We start from the raw sequence: 22180 nt of genomic DNA on the forward strand, positions 1-22180 counted from the left end.
ACCCTTTCATTCATTCAGGTATTCTTTCATTTATTCAAAAACATTTCATTTAACATAGACCAGGCCATGTGCCAGACACTGGGAAAACATTGAAACTATGCCATGACCTCTACCCAGAAGAAGTTTCATGGAGGAAGACTGACGAGTAAGCAGATTATTACAATACAGCATGGAAAATGCAATGACAGAGGTAGATACAAGGTGCTCGGGGGGCATATAGGAGAGTCATTTAACCCAGAATAGGGGTTGTCAGCAAAGGTATCATGGAGAACAGGCCTGAATTTAGTTTTAGAAGGACTAGTTAATCAGGTGAAGAAGAAAAAAAATGAGAACACATATTCTAGGCAGAAGGAGCAGCATGGATAAAAGCTTGGAAGTGTAAAGTGAGTGCAGACTACTTAGCACTCATAAAATGTGGATTACCCAAGGGCAAATATTTATATGATATTTGTAGAACTCATGAGATACATAAACATTAATATAATGTAATGGAAGGCTAGACCAGTGGCAAGGTGGGGGAGCTGAACTTGAGACTCCTGGATTAAGTTGGTATCCCAGAAGGGGCCCCCCAGTTGGTAGTATCCCAAGCTTCTAAAATAAAAATGCAAATTCTCTCCAGAGAAAATCATCTCCTAAATTTTTCAGAGATTAAGACCAAAGATGAATTGACAACGACAGGTCATTAAACACAGAAGGAAATGAATCACTACGAATGAGAGTCAACTGATTAAGAAGCAATAGATTTAGACTCCCAAGGCCTTTAGATATTGAAATTATCAGATATAAAATATAAAATAATTATTAAATACTTAAAAGACAAAATTACAAAAATGAGTAAGCAGCAAGAGACTATCAAAATTGATCTAATTTGAAAAGGAACAAAATGGAATTTTTTTTCCCATTAGTTTCAGGTGTACAAAACAATGTAATAGTTAGATATTTCACCCCTCACAAAGTGATAACTCTCTTCCCCTAACCTATTGTCCCTCTGACATTGTATATATCTATTACAATTCCACTGACTCTATTCGCTATGCTGTACACCATATCCCGTGACTATATATATTGATATATTAAATTATAGTTGACATACAATATTCTTCAGCTTCCGGTGTACAGCGCAGTGGTCAGGCACCTACACAGTCCATGAAGTGGTCTCCCTAATAAGACCTGTGCCCATCTGACACCCTATAAAATCTTTACAACATTATTGATTATATTCCCCAAACTGTCTTTCATATCCCCGTGGCAACATTGTAGTTACCAATTTGTGCTTTTTAATCCCCTCCCCTTCTCCCTCATCCCCATCCCCTTCCCAACAAAATAGAATTTTTGTAAATGAAAGTATAATGTATTGAAATAAAAATGTAAATAAAAGAGCTAAACAGCACATTAAATACAGCTGAAGAGAGTTATTTAATTGGAAGATGTATGTGAAGAAATCATTCAGAATAAGACACAAACAGACAAGGAGATGAAAATATGAAAAAGAGGGATTAAGGGATAAGGTATGTAGAATGAAAAGGTCTAATACATATTTCATGAAGAGCTCAAAGGTGAGAATAGAGAGATGGAGGAGAGGCAATATTTTAAGAGTAATGACTGAAATTTTTGTAGAACTCATGACAAACATAAATATACAGATACAGGAAGGTTAACACAAGGTTAAAAGATTTCCATACCTACATAAATGTAGTAAAATTAGAATATACCAAAGACAAAGAGAAATCTTAAAAGTAATCAAAGAGGGCCTGCCGAGTGGCTCAGTTGGTTAACAGCGCGAGCCCTGAGCAAGAGGGTCGCCGGTTGGATTCCGCTGAGCAGCCAGCAGGTGGCAGGATGGCTCAGCTGGTGAGAGAACATGCTCCTAACGACAAAGTTGCCAGTTCAACTCCCACATGGGATGGTGGGCTATGCCCACCCACAACTAAAATTGAACACGGCACCTTGAGCTGAGCTGCTGATGGGCAGCCAAATGGCTCAGTGGTTAGAGCGCGCGCTCCTAGCAACAAGGTTTCCGGTTCAACGCCCTAATGGGATGGTGGGCTATGCCCACCCGCAACTAAGATTGAACACAGCACCTTGAGCTGAGCAGCCGTGAGCTGCCGACAGGTGGCCGGATGGCGACTGGACTTGGAGCTGAGCTAGCTGCGCCCTCCACAACTAAGATTGAAGGACAACAACTTGGTTCCCCTTCCCCAATTCCCCAACACTGTTCCCCTTCCCCAATTCCCCATTAAAAAAAAAATCTTAAAAAAAAGTAATCAAAGAGAAAAAAATGGATCATAAACATTTAGACAACAATAATGAAAATCATTAGAAAGTGAAATAATATCATTTAAATGACAGGCAAAAATAACTGTTAACCTAGAATACTGTACCTAGCAAAACAATCTTCCATATCTGAGGGCAAAATAAAGATATTATCACATGAACAAATACCAGAGCTTACCATCAACACTAAAAGAACTAAAAGAAATATTTTAAGAAGAGGGAAAATTTTTCCAAAGGAAAGTTTTGAGATACAAGAAAGAATGGTGAGCAAAGAGATAAGTACAATGAGAAAAGCAAATCTGAACAGTGCCTTATAAAATAATTAATAATAATAATAATAATTAATCTGTGGTTTACAAATCCTCACAAATAAAATACAGGAAAACAATAGCATGTAAATTGGGAAGGAGGGGGATATAAAAATGAAACTACTCCATGGTCCTTGAATTCTTTGAGGAGGGAAGGTGATTAAGATAATAACTTCAGATTTTATTACATATTCAAGAGAACATTATCAGGGTAACCTCTAAAGAACAGAATGAGAGAATTGGTGTAAGTTTCAAACCAATAAAGGGGAAAATAGAATAAGGAAACAAAGAAACACAAACTCAATCAATTTTTTTAATAAGCCAAGAAAAGAGAAAAAAATAGAAAAAGTGGGACAATAGAAAGCCAAAAATAAGATGGCAGAAACAAGGCTAAATTATAGATGATAAATAAATTATAAATAGCTTACATTCATCAGTTAAAGTACAATCTGTTGGATTGTGTTTTTAAAAATCCAACTACATGCTATTTAAATGAAATACACCCAAATAAAGATTTGGAAAAGTTGAAAATAAAGTAATGGAAAAAGATATACCAAGCAAATCATGAGCAAAACGAAGTGGGGTAACTATTGACCTTAGACAAATGAACCTTAGGACAAAAAGCCTAATTAGTAGGATGACCACATATCCTGTTTGCCTCAGACAGTCGCGGCTTACTCCTGCTACCCTAGTATTCTTATTACTAGCATGCCCTTTGCCCTCAAAAAGGATCCCGATTAAATAGATGACCTCCCTTATTATTAGAAATAAATAAGGTGCCTTGAGTTTGAGTGCAAATAATTTATTTTAGGAAACACCTAGAGGGTAGTAAGGAAGTGGATCAGGAAAGAGATTAAAGCCAATAAAGACTTTCTTTGTGTTGTAATCAAACCCATTAACACTGTGGGAAACTGGAGCTCAGTCCCATGAGGATCCTTGGGAGACAAACATTATTTTAGGATAATCCCACCTGGGAAGCAAAGAAAGAGCGGGTATTTATCCACCAAATCCCCATCCATCTTTGGTTTAAGGCTACTTCTGGGGTCTTAGCTCCCAGTACTTCAGTTTGCCCTGTGTGTGGTCTAAATATGTTTTCCAAACAAAGCTGCAGGTACTCACAGAAAGCAACTCTCAGTGTAAAGGTAAATTCTGAGGGGTTACAAACAAAGCCTCAACATGGTCTGCTACAGAGGTAACTACATAATATTAAAATATGTAGTTCACACACACCAAAAAATATATTAACACTAAATTGTGTTTATCTAACTATCTAACCTCAAAATATAGGAAGTAAAATTGATAGTGTTATAGGAAGAAATTTTAAACTCTACTTTTGCAGTGGAAGATCTCAACATATTTTTCTCAAATACTAATTGGTCAAACAAGCATTAAAAGATAGTAAAAATTATATAATTTTAATAGTTTAATACACAAGCTTGGTTTTTTGAAAATATATAAAAATCTACACCAATTAAAGAAGATCTATTCTAAAGAGCCTATGAAGAGTTTTCCAAAAATTGACCATATGCTAGAAAATAAGGCTCAATAAATTTTGAAGAATTAGTATCATATTGACTACATTCCCTGACCCAGATTAAATTAGAAGTCAACAGTAAAAAGTTATATAAAATTCCATTCATTTGTATATTTAAGAACACACTTCTTAGTAACTCATGTGTCAAAGAAGAAATCATGATAGGAATTTTTAAATGTAAATGTACACAAAACTATAAAACTCCTAGGAGATAACAGGAGAAAATCTAGATGACATAGGATATGGTAAAGACTTTTAAGCTACAACACCAAAGGCATAGTCCATGAAAGAAATAATTATAATCTAGATTTCATTAAAATAAAAAACTTATGCTCTCTAAAAGACAATGTCAAGAGAATGAAAAGACAAGCTACAGACTGGGAAAAAATACTAACAAAAGACATATCTCATAAAGCCCTGTTATCCAAAATATACAAAGAACTCTTAAGACTCAACAATAAGAAAACAAGCAACCTAATTAAAAGTGAGATTGACCAAGGAAAAAGAGAAAAGCCATGCATGATAATATGAATGAAAAAGGAGAAAATAACTACTGATCCAGTATAAATGGAAAAGATAAGAGAACAGTATGAACAAAATTAATCTGAAAACAGGCAAAATGGGAAAATTCATAGAAAAGTTTATCTTACTAAAACTGACCCAAAACATATTAGAAAGCCTGGATAATCTCATAACCATTAAAGAAACTGAATCGAAAAAGAAATTAAATCTTCCTACAAAGAAAACATCATCCCAAATGCTTTTATAGGCAAGTTGTACCAAAGATTCAAGAAACTGATAATTTCCGGGCCAGCCGAGTGGCTCAGTTGGTTAAGAGTTGGCTTAAGACCGCGAGCTCTGAGCAACAGGGCCGCTGGTTCGATTCCCACATGAGCCAGTGATGCTGCACCCAAGCTGAGCTGTTGCTGAGCTGCCAACAGGTGGCAGGATGGTTCAGCTGGTGTAACAACAAGATTGCCTGTTCGATGGTGGGCTATGCCCACCCGTAACTAAGACTGAACTTGGCACCTTGAGCTGAGCTGCCGCCTGGATGGCTCAGTGGATACAGCATGCACTCTTAACAACAAAGCTGCTGGTTTGACTCCCACATGGGATGGTGGCTACGCCCACCCGCAACTAAGATTGAACAAGCACCTTGAGCTTAGAGGCCACGAGCTGCCGATGGGAAGCCAGATGGGACTGGCACCCTCCACAACAAAGACTGAATTACAACAACTTGGCTGGTCCCCTTCCCCAATTCCCCAACACTGTCCCCCTCTCCCAATTCCCCAATAAAATCTTTTAAAAAAAAAAGAAACTGATAATTTCCATCTTACACAAACTCTTTCAGAAAACACAGGGTGCCCTGGAATTAATCCTATGAGGCTAGCAAAACCTTGTATCAAAATGAGACCAGGAAAGTATGACGGAAAAAAAGTTATGGGTCAATCCCATGAACATATGCAAAATATTCTGAACAAAATATAAGCAAATGAATCCAGGAATGGGTACGGGGATCTATATCATGACCAAACTGTATTTATGCCAAAGGTAGAAGAATAACTTAAAATCAGGAAGTTCATAAATGTTATTCATGGGCTGGCTGAGTGGTGTGTTGGTTAAGAGTTGGCTTGGGACGCCAGAACAGGGCCCAGGTTCGGATCCCTCATGAGGGCTAGTGACGCTACGCCCTCTACAGCTAAGGTGGTGAACAACAGCTCGACCTGGAGCTGGGCTGCCATGAGTTGCCAGCGACGGCATAGGCTGCAGTAGAGCTGCAGTGGGCTCCCGTAAGCTACTGTGAGCAGCCGGCAGCAGGTGTGAGCTGCCAGGAGCCGCTGTGAGCAGTTGTCCAGTGGCCGACAACCGATCTGCCTCACCTGGGAAGAGCGCAATGATAATGCCAACATGCGCCAGTGAAGTGACATCCTCCACAACTAGACTGAAGAACAAAAGGACAGCAACTTGTTTGTTCCCCCTCCCCAATTCCCCAATGTTGTTCTCCTCCCCCAATTCTCCAATAAAATCTTTTTTAAAAAATAAATAAATGTTATTCACTACATAAACAGAATAAAGGAGAAAAATTCTCAATAGACGCCCCAAAATTATAAAATTTAATACTTAATCATGCTCAAAAGCTCTTAATAGAATCAAAACAAAAGGAAACTGAAAAACCTGATCAACAGCATCTACAAAAACCAACAGCAAACCTCATTCTTAATGGTGAACATTAGAAGTATTCTTTTTAAAGTGAAGAAGTAAACAAAGATACATCCACAACCACACCTCGTATTCGGCATTGTACTGGTGAAGTGAGAAAAAGAAACAAAAAGGTATAAAGATGGGAAATAAAAATCCAAAATGCCTTTATATTTAGATTATATGATTTTTGTACATAGAAAACTCAGAAGAATCTATAAACTATTAGACATACTATCAGGGTGTTTCAGTTTTTTATTGCTCTGTGACAAACCACCCCAAATTTGAGTGGGTTAAAAGAATAACCACTCTATTTAATCTCAATTCTTTGTACCAGAAATTTGGGCTGGACTCAGCCTGGCAACTCATTTGCTGGTGCTGTGTAAGGTCACTTACGTCACTAATCATCTGGCATCTTGAACTGGAGCTGGATGCCTAAGATGGCCTCACGCACGTGTCTGGTGATTGGCACTGGCTGTGGGCTAGTAGGTTTAGGAATTCTCAGCTAGAGTAGCTCATCTCTGCTAGATGTGGCTAAACGGAGATTCTTCACATGGTAGTCACAGAGCCATGTTTCAAGAGGTCAAGAGCAGAAGCTTACAACCTCTTGAGACTTAGATTTGGAAATTCCACAATGTCACTTCCACTGTATCTGTTGGTCACAGCAATTTACAAAGCCAACCTAGCTTCAAGGGGTCAGGAAAAAGATTCCATTTATTTATGGGAAGAGTGACAAGCAGTCAGGATGGTAGGGATTACTGCAACTATATTTTTAAATAATCTTAACATGAGGCTTAACACGTTAGCTAAGAATACATTTAACAAAATGTGTGTAAGATCTATATAAAGCAAATTATAAAACTTTATGGAAAGACATTAAAGAAGGCCTAAATAAAGGAGATATGTATATATGTTCATGAGAAGGAAGGCTTAATGTTATACAGTGTCAGTTCTTTCTATGTATTCAATCAATTCTACAGGGCTTTCGTGGAAGTTGACAAGCTGAAAGGCACAAGGATAGCCAAGACACCTCTGAAAAAGAAAGGGGCAGGGTTCACCCTAGCAGATACCTGTTTTGTGCTGCCCTCAGCCCATCAATAACCAATGTTGAGGCTGGACTGACCCTTGTAGTTCTTATGATTGCATGATGCCCTTCAGCAACACACACCAGGAAACTTTGAAAAAATAAAAGGTTTATTACTCACAGGACCTGGAAATTACACAGCACACCTGGGGTCACACAGCGATGTCGTGAGTCTAGGGTTTCCCAGGCTCACTCTTTATTGGTGTGTTTAAAACATAAGAGAGGAAATTTAAAGCAAGGAAGAGAAAAACAATAAGTAGCCCAAATGGTCAGTTAATTAAAACCAGTCAAGATCTTCAAAACAAAGGAACCTCAGTAGGGAGAGGCGGCCTGGTTCTCTACCTAGTTGTGTGGCTGGCAATGTGTTTATTCAAGATAGCCTTCACTGAAGCAGATGCCTTTTTGAAACAGATGCCTCGGAAATCAAAGCTTAAGTCAGGCATTTGCATTTCAAAAAAGAGGAAAAAACTGTTAGGTCTGACACTATCAAAACTTATTATACAACTCTAGTAATTGAAATTGTGTGGTGTTCTTGCAGGAATAGACAAATAGGCAAATGAACAAGCTATACATACATGAACATTTGATGTGTGACCAAGAAATCATTACCGGGCACTGGTATCAAGTGTTGGGATAATTGGTTACTATCTGAAAAAAAATACTGTCCCTACCTCAAGCCATATAAAATAATCAACTAATGATAGAGCAAAGACTTAAATGTGACATTTTTAAACTTTTAGAAGAAAATATAAAAGAACAAATTTTAACTCTGGAGATTTTCTCTAAAGATAGAAATAAGGCACTAAGCATAAAAAATAAGTATTGGGGGGGAAATAAGTATTAATAAATGAATCTAGAGTAAAATTAAGAACTTTTATAACATCATTAACCAAGAGAAAATATAAGGCTCTACTTGTTTTTGCAACATCTCTCATCCACAGAGAATTATTATCCAGAATATGTAAAAACTCCTGAAAGTTACTGAAAGAAAGACAAAGAAGCAATAGAAAATTGAGCAAAAGATATACATTCATACTTCAAAGGAAAGGAAACACAAATAGTGACAAACACTTGAAAAGATCTCAGCTTCATTATTCAACCAAGCAGATTCAAATGAAGACAACAACAAAATACAATTTGACACACTAGGTTGGCAAAAATTAAGACATCCACCAACCATGGTGAGGATGTGGCTCAAAGACATTGGTACAACCAATTATTTAGAAAACGGTTTGTCATTATCGTCTAAATCTGGATATTTTTATGCCCCCAAGAAACTTTACCCCTGGGTTTATTCTCTAGAGAAACTCTTCAACGCTTATTGTTATATTAGGTGAAGTGTAAAATGACGGTTCAGGGCAGCACTGTTCATAATAGAATTAGAATAAGGAGAAGGAGAAGAACAACGATAGTCATTTGATATACTACACAGAAAGAAATTATCAAAGAACTCTTCTGCAAAGAATCATGGAATTGTCTGTGATTCCTGACAGCATCCAATTCAGAGCAAAGCCTTACTTCCTGGGACCTTCCTCAGTATTACCTAGTCAGAGCCCAGATCCTGTAACAGGTTCTTTCTAACACCCTCTTACTGAGACACTCTACATTCCCTGTGGATTGCACTCTCCCCAGCTGTGAGAAGTCATAAACCCAATGTTTTCAACAACAGGTGCTGTCCTGGTGGTCTTCAGCAGGAGGGCATTTAGAGGCTGAACACAAAGTACAGTAACCGATCTCCCTTTCTCCTTGGATGTGTAAGCAAATAGTTAAATATTGATGCTAGCAGCCTGTGAAATCTCCAGTTGGGCAAGATTTGATCTAGGTGTGAACCACAGTCATTGGTGGTGTTGAGAAAGTCAAGAAGCTGTGTAGCTGAGAGTGTTAGACATGATTTCCCCACGGACCTTGAAATGGCCCACGATGCTGATGGGACCGGGAGGCGTGCCGGTGAAGTGGAATCAGGGAAATTTCTCCTTTCAGCAGAGAGGAGGTCATCACTGTCCAATCTTTTGACTCAATTTCCCTCCAGCTACTGGCATCATAGAACAAAGATGAGAATTTGGAGATTGGGACCTAGCAAACAAGCAAAAAAGAAAAACGTAAGCAAAAAGGCAAAAAGGACAGACTCTCAAAGCCAAAAAGAGTACCTAGAGGTGGTTGGGGTTGCCAGTGGCTATGCTGGTGAAGGAGGAGGTGTGCCATTCACGGAACACTCAAGGGATAATTGACACATATCTAGTGTTTTCAAAGCACTTCCATATTCACTACCCATAAACCTCATACAGACGTTTCACAGACAAGGAAAGTGGGGCACAGAGAGGTTATGTGACTTATTCGAGGGCTGTCTGTCAGCAAGAGGTAGAACCAGGATCTCAAACTAGTATAACTGACTTCAGTCCCACCTGAATTCATACCTTTTACCCGACCAGGCTGGCCAGCAGAAGTTCCTGGCTGCGTCTTCGGAGAACACAGAATAAGAAGTCAGAGAAGCCAGGAGCCAGAGGTGGAAAATTTCCTCTGGAGGGTCCTTTAGAAGGGCACTCAGTCCCTTCCCTCTCTCTTCCTTCTTACAAGCAACTATGATTAATCACAAAACACAAAACTCTAAAACCAGGGGCTGAAGCAAGCTATTTCTAAACTGGTCCCTGGGTCTGCACATCACCAGGGCCCAGAGCAAAGCTTCCTTAAAATTGGAGGTGGCTCCCATTGCCTAACATCATCTGTGTGACTCATGCCATTAGCTCTTCCTTAGTGTGTGGAAATGAGACAATCAGGATGCTGATGGATCAGGTTGCTGGAAATGAGCACTGTGGTCCCTGGGAGCCATCCAGACTCACCTCACTGGTGGGAAGTCCCCTTGGCCATCACTCTGTGAATCCCTGAGTGCCCTGGATACTTGAACCAAGTAAGGGGAAGGAGCCCTATTGTCCTACAGGAATAGCTCAGAGTCCCTTCCTATCCCCACCAGTTCTTAGCACTTGGCTCTCCAGAGTCTGGGAATGGAGAGAGGATGGAATGGGATGGGATGGGATGGATTGGAATGGAATGGAATGATGGCAATCTCCAGGGATGAGACACATGATTGTGGGTCAGGGGCCATTCTTTGGGCTGCCATAGCCTCTGGTCCTGTAGTACAGCACTGGCACCTCTCCTCACTGTGTCACTTGTCCATTCTCATTCAGCTGAGGACAGGGCTAGTCATGCATATGAATTCCTTTGGGACTTGCCATATTTTCCCCTGAGGGAAATTTATACCATCTCTCTGGATTATACAGATTTGAAAAAAATCAAGTTGCCATTACATCATTAGCAGAGAACTTGGTTCATCTTCCTAAGTCCAACGTATAGGCAGAAGAGACCAACAAAGGACTGCTGACAACAACATTCTTGGGGAGCAGGCATCAGGAGGCCAGACAGGCTTAGGGGCTGTGTACCTGGGATACTTCAGGTGGGCTACGTGTGCAGTAAATCCATTTGTCTCACCACATCCTTTCTTGTCTCATCCTTGGCTGACTCCAGTGTCCATATGAATACCGCCTTCATTCATCTGGCCCCACAGATCCTTGACCCCATAAACTCCACTCCACTCAGCCTGGCACACATGCCATGGGCTTTGTCACTGCCCTTAGCTCCTCCTCTTCTGAAATACCAAGCTATTCTCTGACCCAATTTCTATCCTTCCAGCTCTGTCACTCTGTTACTTTCACTCTGTCTATCTTCCATCCTTTGGAAGTGCCCGGAATTGTAGAGACCACGGCGTTCTTTTGCTCTGGTTGTCTTAATCAGCCTTGATCTGTGTAAGGGAACTGTGAAAGAGGCCTTCCCTTCTCTGGGTAGGTTGTTGGAGCTGTGGCTGGCACTGAGGCCAGGCTGGGACAGGGGAGGAAGGGAGAGGGAGTCAGCTGGGTTAGGGGCCCCACAGAGGAGCTGGCCAGGAACAATTGGGAACAAAGGCTGGACACTCTTCCGCTGAGCCCTCAGAGCCAGCCTCGGCCTTCCGGGAACAGCTCCAGGAAATGGCTGAGATTCCAAATTTGGAAGGAAGAGACCTGTAAACAGGAGCTGGGCTCTGAGAGGGAAGAACAGCCTCTCTTTAGGGAGGGGGTGGGGAGCAGCAGGGTGAACACTGACAATGTAGGCTCAGAAACTACAGGCCTGTCTGCTGCAGACACAAAGTTTCAGGGCTGGAAAGACTCTTAGAGACCATTGACTCCAACCACCTTTCCAGGGCCTGAAAAGTATATCTGCCAAGGACGCTTGAGTCATTTCAGTGATGGGATGTGCATAAAAATAACAATATTGGCTAAACTTCCTGATCAATTTTATAATGTGTTAGGTTACTGTTCTAAGTGATTTTGTGCTTTATCTCATCTCATTCTTACTCCAGCCCTCAAGGTAGGCACTATTATTATTATTATTATTCCATTACAAGTAAGAAAAGTGGCTTGCAGGGGTTAAGGAACTTGTCTAAGATCTCCCAGAAGCTTATTTCATGTGTCTCTGAACTAAAGAGGAACACACGGTGGGCATCTCCAGCTTGACCCAGAGCCCCTGAATCCTTCCTATCTTCTGTCCTACCCACCCCCTAGCCCCATCTATCTTTGGGGTATGGAGTGAGGAATGATGATACACTCCTGCTCCCCTCCACTTAGCTTCCTCTGCCTGTAGCCCACTTTCCTCTATCCTCAGCCTCTTCATGCTATGCCCTGAGATCCCACTTCCGGGTTTCCATTCCACTCTAACAGAGGGTCACTTGGAAGCAAAGGGATAAGGATGAGGGTTCAAGGTTTAAATAGAGGCTTAGGGTTAAAAGATCAAGGCTGTGGTTGGAGTTCTGGTTAGTGTAAGAATTACCTTTAAGAAAGCCCAGACTAAGATTTCCAGATAAACCTTGAATATCACAAGGTGAACCCTAGGGCTGGGGTTGGAGTCAGAGGTTATGGTGAGAGGGTCAAGGTCAGAGAGTTTCACTCCTCTGGGCTCCTCCCAGTTCTTCAAGGCACTGAGGGCCAGGCAGGAAGCATCGGTTTCCTCAAAGCTGCTTCCCTCTGGGGCAGTCTCAGCCACAAACAACCACCACCAGCCCGCCCCACCCCTCCTTCCCTCGCTATGAGCTCAGACCAGCAGGACAAAGTGCTTGGGACCAGGACAGAGGCCTGAGAGCAGCCATGGGCTCTGGAAGAGCCAGCCTCCTGGGGTCCTGGTGGCCCCTACCTCTCCTATTTCTGCTTGGCATGGGTGAGTGTGGCCCTCCCCTTTCCTAGCCCATGCCCCCTTGATCCAAGGCCTGACCAGAGGAGAAGAGACCCTCCTGCTCCTTTCCCTCCTTTTTGCAGTAGGGGCACGAGAGATAATGATGGTGATGGTGATGGTGATGGTGATGGTGATGGTGATAACATGTGTGTAAGACAGACAGATTGAGAGCTCCGCAGGCCCTCCTCTCCCCTCTCAGCTAGCTTGTTATTTGGCAGTTGATCTTCAGACGAGAGAAGGCAGACGAGGTGTGCAGGGATTTGGGGGAGACTATTGGTAGTCAGACCGGGCTCTGCCTCCCTTTCCCCCCAAGGAAGCATGGCTGAGGACTCCCCACCCCAGATCCTAGTCCACCCTCAGGACCAGCTGTTCCAGAGCCCTGGCCCCGCCAAGATGAGCTGCCGAGCCTCAGGCCAGCCGCCTCCCACCATCCGCTGGCTGCTGAATGGGCAGCCCCTGAGCATGGCACCTCCAGATGTACACCACCTCCTACCTGATGGAACCTTACTGCTGCTGCGGCCCCCAGCCCGGGGACGTGCCCACAATGACCAGGCCCCATCCACAGACCTGGGTGTCTATACATGTGAGGCCAGCAACCAGCTGGGCACAGCTGTCAGCCGAGGGGCTCGCCTGTCTGTGCCTGGTGAGGCCTGGGAGGGGAGACCTGATGGGGGGTACACCTGGGGTGAGATGCCTGAGGTGAGGGGGGTTTGAGGAGATATCTGTGAGGGGAGGGCTGGGCTGGAAGATGGGAGGCGAGAGTTGGGTTAGGAGTGAACCAAATGGGAGACCTGGAAGGTGGGGCTCTGAGGAGTGGACGCAAGTCAGTGAACACAAGGCAGGTAGAACAGAATGGGGCAGGTGTGGCAGGGGACACCTGGGGGGACACCTGGGGAGGGGAGGACTTGGTGCTGCTCCCTGAGGACCCTCCATCCTCCCCACAGTCCTTCAGGAGAATTTTCAGATCCAACCTCGGGACACAGTGGCCACGGTGGGTGAGCAGGTGATCCTGGAGTGTGTGCCACCCTGGGGCCACCCAGAGCCCACAGTTTCATGGTGGAAGGATGGGAAACCTCTGGCTCTCCAGCCCGGACGGCACATGGTGAGTGTAGCTCTCTCTTCCCCATACTTTATCCTGTCCTGAGCATGACTGGGCATACCCTGAAGGACTAACCCACTCTATAGCCCCATGTCCCCCGCAGAATTTGAGGAAAGGAAGGCGGTAAGGCCTTAAGTTTCCCTCCCCACTTAGAGCCTCTCCCCACATGGGAGAATTCACAATGCACTTGGTCTTGACAGGTATCCAGGGGTTCCTTGCTGATGGTAAGAGCCGAGAAGAGTGATGCAGGGACCTATATGTGTGTGGCCACCAACAACGCAGGACAACGGGAGAGCCGGGCAGCCAGGGTGTCTGTCCAGGGTAAGGGGAGGATAGTCAGCTAAAGTCAGAGCTACTGTGGGGGCCTCCAGTTAGGGTGGTATGATCTGGTTTTGGCTGGAGTTACGGTATGTGGCACTCAACCTAGGATCAGGGTCAGAGTCAGAGTGATGGGAACTCCACTTAAGGGGCAGTTACCCCATCCTAGAGTGGAAATAGAAGTGCTCTAGACCTGGGGAATCTGGGAGTTTCGGTTTCTTGGCAGCTAAGGGGTTCCACTCCTCAATTCCTTCACTCTGGCCTGTAGGCCCCATCCCAGACCTATGCCCCCACAGAGCCCCAGGATTACAAGGAGCCTCTGGAGCTTCTAGCTGTGCGGATTCAGCTGGAAAACGTGACCCTACTGAAGCCGGACCCTGCAAAGGGCACCAAGCTTGGGCCTACTGTGTGGCTCAGCTGGAAGGTGAGTCCCAGGACCCGGGGTGGGAGCTGGCCCAGAGCTCACAAAAGGGCTGGTCATGAGCTCCGTGACCCCTTGGCCTTTCTCTGGACCCTTTCCCAGGTGAGTGGCCCTGCTGCGCCTGCTCAGTCCTACACAGTGCTGTTCAGGGCCCAGACCGCCCCAGGAGGCCAGGGGGCTCCATGGGCAGAGGCCCTGCTGGCTGGCTGGCAGAGCGCTGAGCTTGGGGGCCTCCAGTGGGGACAAGACTACGAGTTCAAAGTGAGACCATCCACTGGACGGGCCCGAGGCCCTGACAGCAACGTGCTGCTTCTGAGGCTGCCCGAAAAAGGTCAGGGACAGATACCCCCAGAACCCAACAACAGACCCTCTGGTCCCTTCTTGTCTGGGGGGCCCTGGGCTGGCCCACTCCATTCTGGGGGGATCCTGGGTCCTACTCCTGGCAAGCAGAGCTCCTATTCTCATCAGTGTGGCCTCTGACCCTGTGTCCCCATCCCAGCTCTTTTTCCTAGAGTCCTCTCCCTCAGCATTCCTTATAGCCTCTCTCCCTCCCCCCCAGTACCCAGTGCCCCTCCCCAGGAGGTGACCCTAAAACCTGGCAATGGCAGTGTCCTTGTGAACTGGGTCCCACCACCTGCTGAAAACCAGAATGGCATCATCCGTGGCTACCAGGTACCCGCCAGAAGCTGACACACCCCTTCCTAGTGGAGCCAGGACCTCCTGTACCCCAGCATCCTGTATGCCCTTGCGCGGTGCACTGTTGTTGAGCCAGTGTCTGCTAGGCCCTGCCAAGCAGTTACCTACATGATCTCATTTTATCTCACCATCCACCCTGGGTTCTTATCTCCAATTTACAGACATGGAGAGTGAGGCTAAGGTCACAGATGTAGGACACAGGACAGGAATAAGAAGCGTGGGCGCGGGTGCAGGGGGAGTGTCCCCAGGTAAATGACAGGGCAGGATGACCACAGGTCCAGAGTCTCATCTGCAAATGAAAGGCTCAGCTGCTACAATGGTGCCTGGGGGCGCTGCTCACCCCTGCTTGTCCTCAGGTGTGGAGCCTGGGAAACACCTCATTGCCACCAACCAACTGGACTGTGGTGGGCGAGCAGATGCAGCTGGAGATTGCCACCCAAACACCAGGTTCCTACTGTGTGCAAGTGGCTGCATTCACTGGCGCTGGGGCTGGGGAGGCCAGCAGCCCCGTTTGCCTCATTTTAGGTGAGGGCAGTACCTACGGGTCCCACCCATAACCCTCAGTCCCAATTCCCACCTTCTTCTCTCCCTGCTCCCACCTCACACGTCCAGCTTCTCCCCCTTCTCGGTCCAACCCTCATGGCCTCACCTGCCCCAACCCCTGAGTTCCAAATCCCATACAGAGCAGGTCATGGAGCGAGCTGCCCGAGAACCCAGTGACCAGGGTCCATGGATCCTGGAACAGCTAAGATCCACCTTGAGGCGTCCAGAGGTCATTGCCAGTGGGGGTATTGTGCTCTGGCTACTGCTGCTGGGCACAGCCGTGTGTGTCCACCGCCGGCGCCGAACTGGGGTACACTTGGGCCCAGGTGAGAGGATGAGGTGGACTCCAGGTGGTCAAGCCTCCCTGGGTCCAGTCAGAATACTACTGGGAGGTTAGATCTTTAATATGGTGTTGGTGACTTTTGATTTAGCCTTTTTCCTGTCCTCTCTCAGGTCTATACAGATATACCAGTGAGGACGCCATCCTAAAACACAGGTGAGAGGTGTAAGGGGAGGGGCCTGACGTGAGGGAGGGCAGAGGGGCCAAGGGACAGTGGAGATGGGACAGAGAATTAGATGGAGTTTCCCCTACTCCAGGCAGTTTGGGATCCTAGTACCTGAATCTCTCCTCAACTCCAAGTGAGAATTAATTTCTCTTTCAATAATGTTACTATCATGCCAGTTGACAGGCGAGTAAAGCAAGAGTCATAAATTTAAGTGACTTTGCCCAAGGCAACACAGCTGGCCTTCTGATTGCTAATCCAGTGCTCTTGTCACTGACCTCTCACTAATACTGACTACATTTTCCTGCTGACTCATCCTTCATTGGTGGGAAATAACTAGCATGAGAGGACCAATCTAGTTTCTAATTTTCTCTGTACACTCACCTAGCAGTGCCTTTGCATTTGGTAAATCACTCACCTATTGCGCCATCTTTCCGTCACAATAATCCACCTACAGTTCCAGCAGAGGGCGCTCTGCCCCCACACCATAGATTCTTCCTCCTTTTTCAGTAACAGGGTGGTTAGTTGCAGGTACCTCTGCTCCAAGTGTGTTTGGCTGCCACAACAAGTCTGCAGTTATGAGACAAGATACTAAGAAAGTAAACATCCCTTTTTCTCCTACTGGCTAAGCTTTACCCTAAATAACCATTTCATCTCTGCCCACTTTCCCCTGCTCTTTATTTCATTAGATGTCCTCTAGGAGACTTCACATCCCAGGTTTGCATCTTTCAGCAGTTTTTTGAGCACCTACTATGTACCAGACATATTTAGCTAGATGATTTTGCTGTCAATTTCTCAGCCCAGAGCAAGGTTCCAAGCTGGTGCCATGCTCCTGTGTCATTCTGTGCTCACTGGCCTTTCTCTTTAGTTACCTCCTGGGCTTTGTCTTCTCTGTCCCGAACTTTCTCTGCCTCCCTGGAATTTCATCCCTGTCCTTGAGGGAGATCCATTCATTCCTTTAGAACAGTCGGCATCTTCCAGGAAGTCATTCTAGATGGAGGCAGCCATGCTAGCACATGAATGCAATCCTGAGTTAGAAGTACAGAAACATGTACCAGATAACATGAAGGGGGTTAGGGTGGGGAAATATGCAAGGAAGATTACGCATTTACCTTGACAGTAAGAAGGGGAAGGGCAAAGGAAGCAGCAAGAAATAGCCTGCTATGTTCACAGGGCAGGACAAGCTGTTTGGTCTGGCCAGGGCACAGGGTGTGAGATGGGTCAGAGCAAGGGATACGGTTAGGGATCTGGAAGCCAGACCAACCTGAACCCTGTTGGCCATGCTAGGCAGCTGGGCTTTCTCTTGGTAGATCAGGAGCCATTGAAAGTTTTAAGCAGAGAAGTGCTTTCGTCTGATCCCTATTATCAAAAGATCACTCAGGCAGCCAGCGTGGGTAGAGAGGCGAGCTCCACGTAGCAAGTCCTGCTCTGCCAGCTGCCTGATCTCACATTTCCTCGTTTCAGCTCACAGCATCACCCTTATATGGAGGGCCTGTTGTTGCCACTTTGCAGATGAAGAAACTGGGGCTTAGAGAGGCTGACAGACTTACTCCCAGGGCTGCACAGCTGGGCTATGAGAGATGGAGATTTTCAAACGGGGTTTGTCTGGCTTCCAGATCTGTGTTCTTTTTGTCTTAGCACACAGCTCTCCCTCTTTAATACCTCCTTGCTCTGGGAAGCTTGGACTTCCTCTGATTCCAGGATAAGAAAGAGTACTGAGTTTGGGGCACCAGGTCAAAGATTTTAAGGAGTCTGAAGGGCTGAAAAGTAGGCAGAATAAAGCCGATACCACCATCTTCTCAACCCCTTCAGCTACCCTCTGAGCTGGAGGTCTTGGCCAATTAAGTTCTCACTTCATCATGTCTCTGTCCTACCCCCATTGTCCCAGGATGGATCACAGTGACTCCCCCTGGCTGGCAGACACTTGGCGGTCCACTTCTGGCTCTCGGGACCTGAGCAGCAGCAGCAGCCTTAGCAGCAGGCTGGGAATGGACCCCCGGGACCCACTAGATTGTCGTCGCTCCTGTGAGCATGCTCAGTGGGGACCAAGACCTAGCAGTGGAGCAGGGATCCCAGGACTGGAGGAGGGGGGCATGGAGCAGGATGTGGTCACCATAATTCTTCCTGTCATTTTTTATTGCAGTGATCTCCTGGGATCCCCGCAGCCCCGGTGTGCCCCTGCTTCCCGACACCAGCACTTTCTATGGCTCCCTCATCGCTGAGCTGCCTTCCAGCCCTCCAGCCCGGTCAAGCCCCCAGGCCCCAGCTGTCAGGCATCTCCCACCCAAGCTGGCCCGGCTCTCCAGCCCCTGGCCCAGTGCAGACAGCCTCTGCAGCCGCAGGGGTCTCTCATCCCCGCGCTTGTCTGTGGCCCAGGCAGAGGCTTGGAAGGCCAAGAAGAAGCAAGGTAAGGACAGAGAGGACAGACCCAGCCTGTGGCAGGTAGGAGGAGGGACCAGGAGTGGGAATGTGGTGGGAACGTGGCCTGGGGCCCCGAAGCCGGGTGTAGGTGTCACCCCCCCACAGCTTCGATTCTCCTGTCTTGCAGACACCCATCACCAAAAGCAATCAGCTAGGCGTATGCTGGCCTCAGTTTTTCTTTACATGGTGCTCTTGTTTCGGTTTGGCCACACCAATAGTGAGCCCTGTTTCTGCAGTCAACTCAACTCAACAACATGTAATAAGCACCATTGTATGCCAGACATGGTGACTCAAGAGATACCAGATACAGTCCTTGTCCTCTAACGGCTTCAAGCCTAATGAAAGTGCCTGACTGGCACACAAGTCATTCTAGAACCTCGCAGGATGTGACCAGTGCTGGTGGGAAGCCTCCAGCTCCCATGAACTCCAGTCTCTGTGCTCTGCAGAGAGCACGACTCCCAGAGAAAGAGAATGTACTTTCTGCCCAGATTTTTCTCCTGTCTTCCAGCAACCTGCTTTGACTTTCCAGAGAGAAATAATTATAATCTCTGTTTCTTCAGCAACCACTATATGTTAGGTGCTTTACTTATAATTTGTTATTTGATTTAATCCTCACAACATGTTGATTAGGTAGTAGGTCTCTAATTTTACAGACAGGGAAAGAGGATCAGAATCGGGTAACTTGTTCAAAACCCCTCATCAGTAAGCTGCAGAACTCAAATCTGAAGCCAGAGTGGTCTGCTCCCAAGGCTCCTCTGACTCCCTGTGGGAGCACCCTTGGGAAATCCCTCCTCTCTCCAACTCTTTTCTCCCATCTCTGAATGCTGGCCTGCACTCTATGGGCTGAATTCATGAGCCTTCTCTACAGATTAGCAAGATTTACAAATGTTCGGTAGCCAATTTTTTAAAAGCTTATATTCCAACTTTTATTAAGACAAAGATGGATTCAGAGTAATTCAGAGATTGTCCAATATCCAGAATTTTATGACTCTAAATATTAGTGAAGCCGGCATTCTTTCCAGCTTTGCCTCAGAGCTATTGCTTTGGACATCCTCATGATAAAATACCAGCTAAAAAGAGGTTGCAGAAGTCTCATTTAAAAACCAGCTTTCTTATGGAGAACTACCTGGCCTTGAATACAGCGTATAGCCCATCTTAGACCATTAATACTCCTAGACAAGGGTGAGTAGTTTTCTGAAGTCGATTCTTAACAAAGGTTCCAGTTCTCAGATGAGGCTTCCTAACCTCCCTCAGGGGGTTAGGTCCTCACTTCAGCCCTGTTTCTCCTCACCCCAGTCCCACCCCACCACTGCCCCACGATGGGTCAACCACAGTGATGTCTGTGGGCTGGTAGACCCTTGGCCCATCTCTGGCTCCCGGGACCTCAGCAGCTACAGCAAGATCATGCCCTGAGCTTGTCCAGAGCCATGGCATTGGCTCTGCTGCTGTCACCTAGTCCAAAACTGATGATTCTTCATCTTCTAAAACTGGCAGGCTCTCTCAGTGCTTCCACTCCCTTTGACCAACTTATTCCTTTTTCTTATTTTATGACCTTAGTTGGGGTTTTTCTCCAGGACCAATATTCTCACAACTGCATTCTTCCACGTCTCACCCGTTATATCAGGTTCTTAGTTCTGCTTACTTTGCCAGATACTTACACTGAACATCCTCATTAATTCATTCATTCAAACAAATATTTATTGAGATTCAGGTATGGCCAATGAGATTTGGCCTAAACTTGATAACATTTTTATTGCATAATTTATTCAGATAACATTGAAACTAAAATCCAAGTAATTCCAAGCAAAGTGGGAGGAGGCTTTTTGTTACCAGAATCCTTTAGAGAAAAATGAAAAGAGTTGAGACAAATATGGCCTTTCCAGGATGGGCCTTTTCCCTTCTTTTTCTACACAAACCAAGCAACCAACATGTGTCCCCATTTCTGAGCTTAGTTAAGAAGCCAGGCATTAGGCAAGACAAAGCTCATGATAGCAGAGCTGGAGCTCCTGAAGTTGGCCTCCGAGATTCCCTAGGTCATCCAACAACCACAGGAAATATACAAAAACCAAACAGGCAAAGTACAAAACCAAACTTCAATGGAAGAAGTCTAGCCACTGTGTGGGTTTTCCTCCCACTGGCTCAGAAGTTCTGGCCACTGTACATAGATCCCTGGGACCCATATGGGATCTTGGTCTTGTCCTTGCCCTGATCTACCCATGGTGACCCCCAGGACAGCCCTTCAGACAGTCCAAAGCTCTGCCTCTAGGGTCCTGCCTAGTCTTTGGCCTGGGCTTCTGATCATGTGATACTAACCTGAAGGCTGTTTTTTCCCTCCTTTGCTTGATGCTCTCCTAGTTCCTGGTCTTGGGAAAATCTATTATTTTCTATTTCTATTATTCAGTTCCTTTCTGGTTTAAACTTAGATCCATTTGGGCTTTGGCCTGACCAGGAAGCATGCTCACAGGTCATTGCACACAGCTGGGTCTGTCACCTCAGCTTCTCTATTATGAGAGTTCACTCAACCCTGTCTCTTAAGTGGCCCTGTGGGCGAGGTGATAGCTGCCATCTTGTATGTGATTCTTTTCATCCTGTGTTTACACCTACATCTCTGATAGCATCCATCATTTACTCATTTCTCCAACAAATTTGACTCTCTATGGGCAAGGCATTGCCTCCTTGGATGAGACCAACATATCTTCCTACTCTAAAGTTCCTGTCACACCTAGCGCTGTCAGGGGTTACTCTTTTTTCTCTTACCTATTCAGCTCAATTTGGCAGCCCAATCCATCTCCCAAGGCGAGAGACATCTCAGGTTTCTCAGGGCAGGGCTAGCCAGAACCATGCAAGATATTTGCCGTGTGAAAAATGAAAATTAATAGATTCTTTCCAAGAAAAGGAGTATATGTCTTCACAGAGCCAAAATTCATGAGAAGAGTAGCGATGTAGGGGTAGAGCAATCAGGAAGATTGGAATGTATAAAATAAAGGAAAAGAAAGCTATTAGATGCCAGGAACTTTCCAATCTGTTTTTATTTAATTGGCAAAACCATCATTTGAAGTGGGTGTTTACAAATGAAATGGAGACTCAGAAAGGTCACACAGCTACTACATGGCTGAGCCAGGCTATGGGTGCCATCTTTTGACTCCAAGCTGCCTGGATGGAGGGAGGGGGTAGGTGGAGAGGATGGAGAAAAGCTCTTTCTGCTTTTCTCTGGGTTCAGGGGCCCTAAAGCATAACTGAATGACAAGGCTGAGGATGGAGCCTGTGATTGGGAGTCTGAAAGGCCCACCCTGGCTTGTCCCCCAACCGCTGACTCTTTCTTTGCAGAGCTGCACCAGGCCAATAGCTCCCCGCTGCTCCGGACCAGCCACCCTGTGGAGCTCTGGGCCTGGGACTTGGGGAACAAAGGCTCCAAGAACCTTTCACAAAGCCCAGGTGAGAGGAAGTAAGGGGGGCGAGGCAGGGTGCAGAGGTCCACCAGGCCCTACAACTGGCTTCTCCTGTCCTTGAGGAGGATGGGTGGGTGG

The 22180-nt window shown here is 45.7% G+C and overlaps 1 protein-coding gene across 5 annotated transcripts in view; it reads left to right on the forward strand.

The window, feature by feature from the left end:
* The first annotated feature begins 12218 nt into the window (after positions 1-12218).
* The window catches only part of ROBO4 (roundabout guidance receptor 4), a 13089-nt gene continuing 3127 nt past the window's right edge, over positions 12219-22180 (forward strand). The window contains exons 1-13 of one of the 5 annotated variants that reach the window (XM_019658874.1): positions 12219-12637; positions 12966-13295; positions 13597-13754; positions 13952-14072; positions 14366-14493; positions 14593-14821; positions 15050-15162; positions 15543-15711; positions 15870-16055; positions 16183-16225; positions 18121-18257; positions 18376-18639; positions 21981-22088. In XM_019658874.1, the coding sequence (XP_019514419.1) occupies positions 12568-12637; positions 12966-13295; positions 13597-13754; positions 13952-14072; positions 14366-14493; positions 14593-14821; positions 15050-15162; positions 15543-15711; positions 15870-16055; positions 16183-16225; positions 18121-18257; positions 18376-18639; positions 21981-22088 (2056 nt within the window). In that variant the 5' untranslated portion in view covers positions 12219-12567. The remainder of the gene's footprint in view (positions 12638-12965; positions 13296-13596; positions 13755-13951; positions 14073-14365; positions 14494-14592; positions 14822-15049; positions 15163-15542; positions 15712-15869; positions 16056-16182; positions 16226-18120; positions 18258-18375; positions 18640-21980; positions 22089-22180) is intronic. The other 4 variants (XM_019658878.1, XM_019658875.1, XM_019658876.1 and 1 more) reach the window with 4 other exon arrangements.

The sequence above is a fragment of the Hipposideros armiger genome, unplaced genomic scaffold (assembly GCF_001890085.2).
Source record: "Hipposideros armiger isolate ML-2016 unplaced genomic scaffold, ASM189008v1 scaffold_291, whole genome shotgun sequence".
Lineage (NCBI taxonomy): Eukaryota > Metazoa > Chordata > Mammalia > Chiroptera > Hipposideridae > Hipposideros > Hipposideros armiger.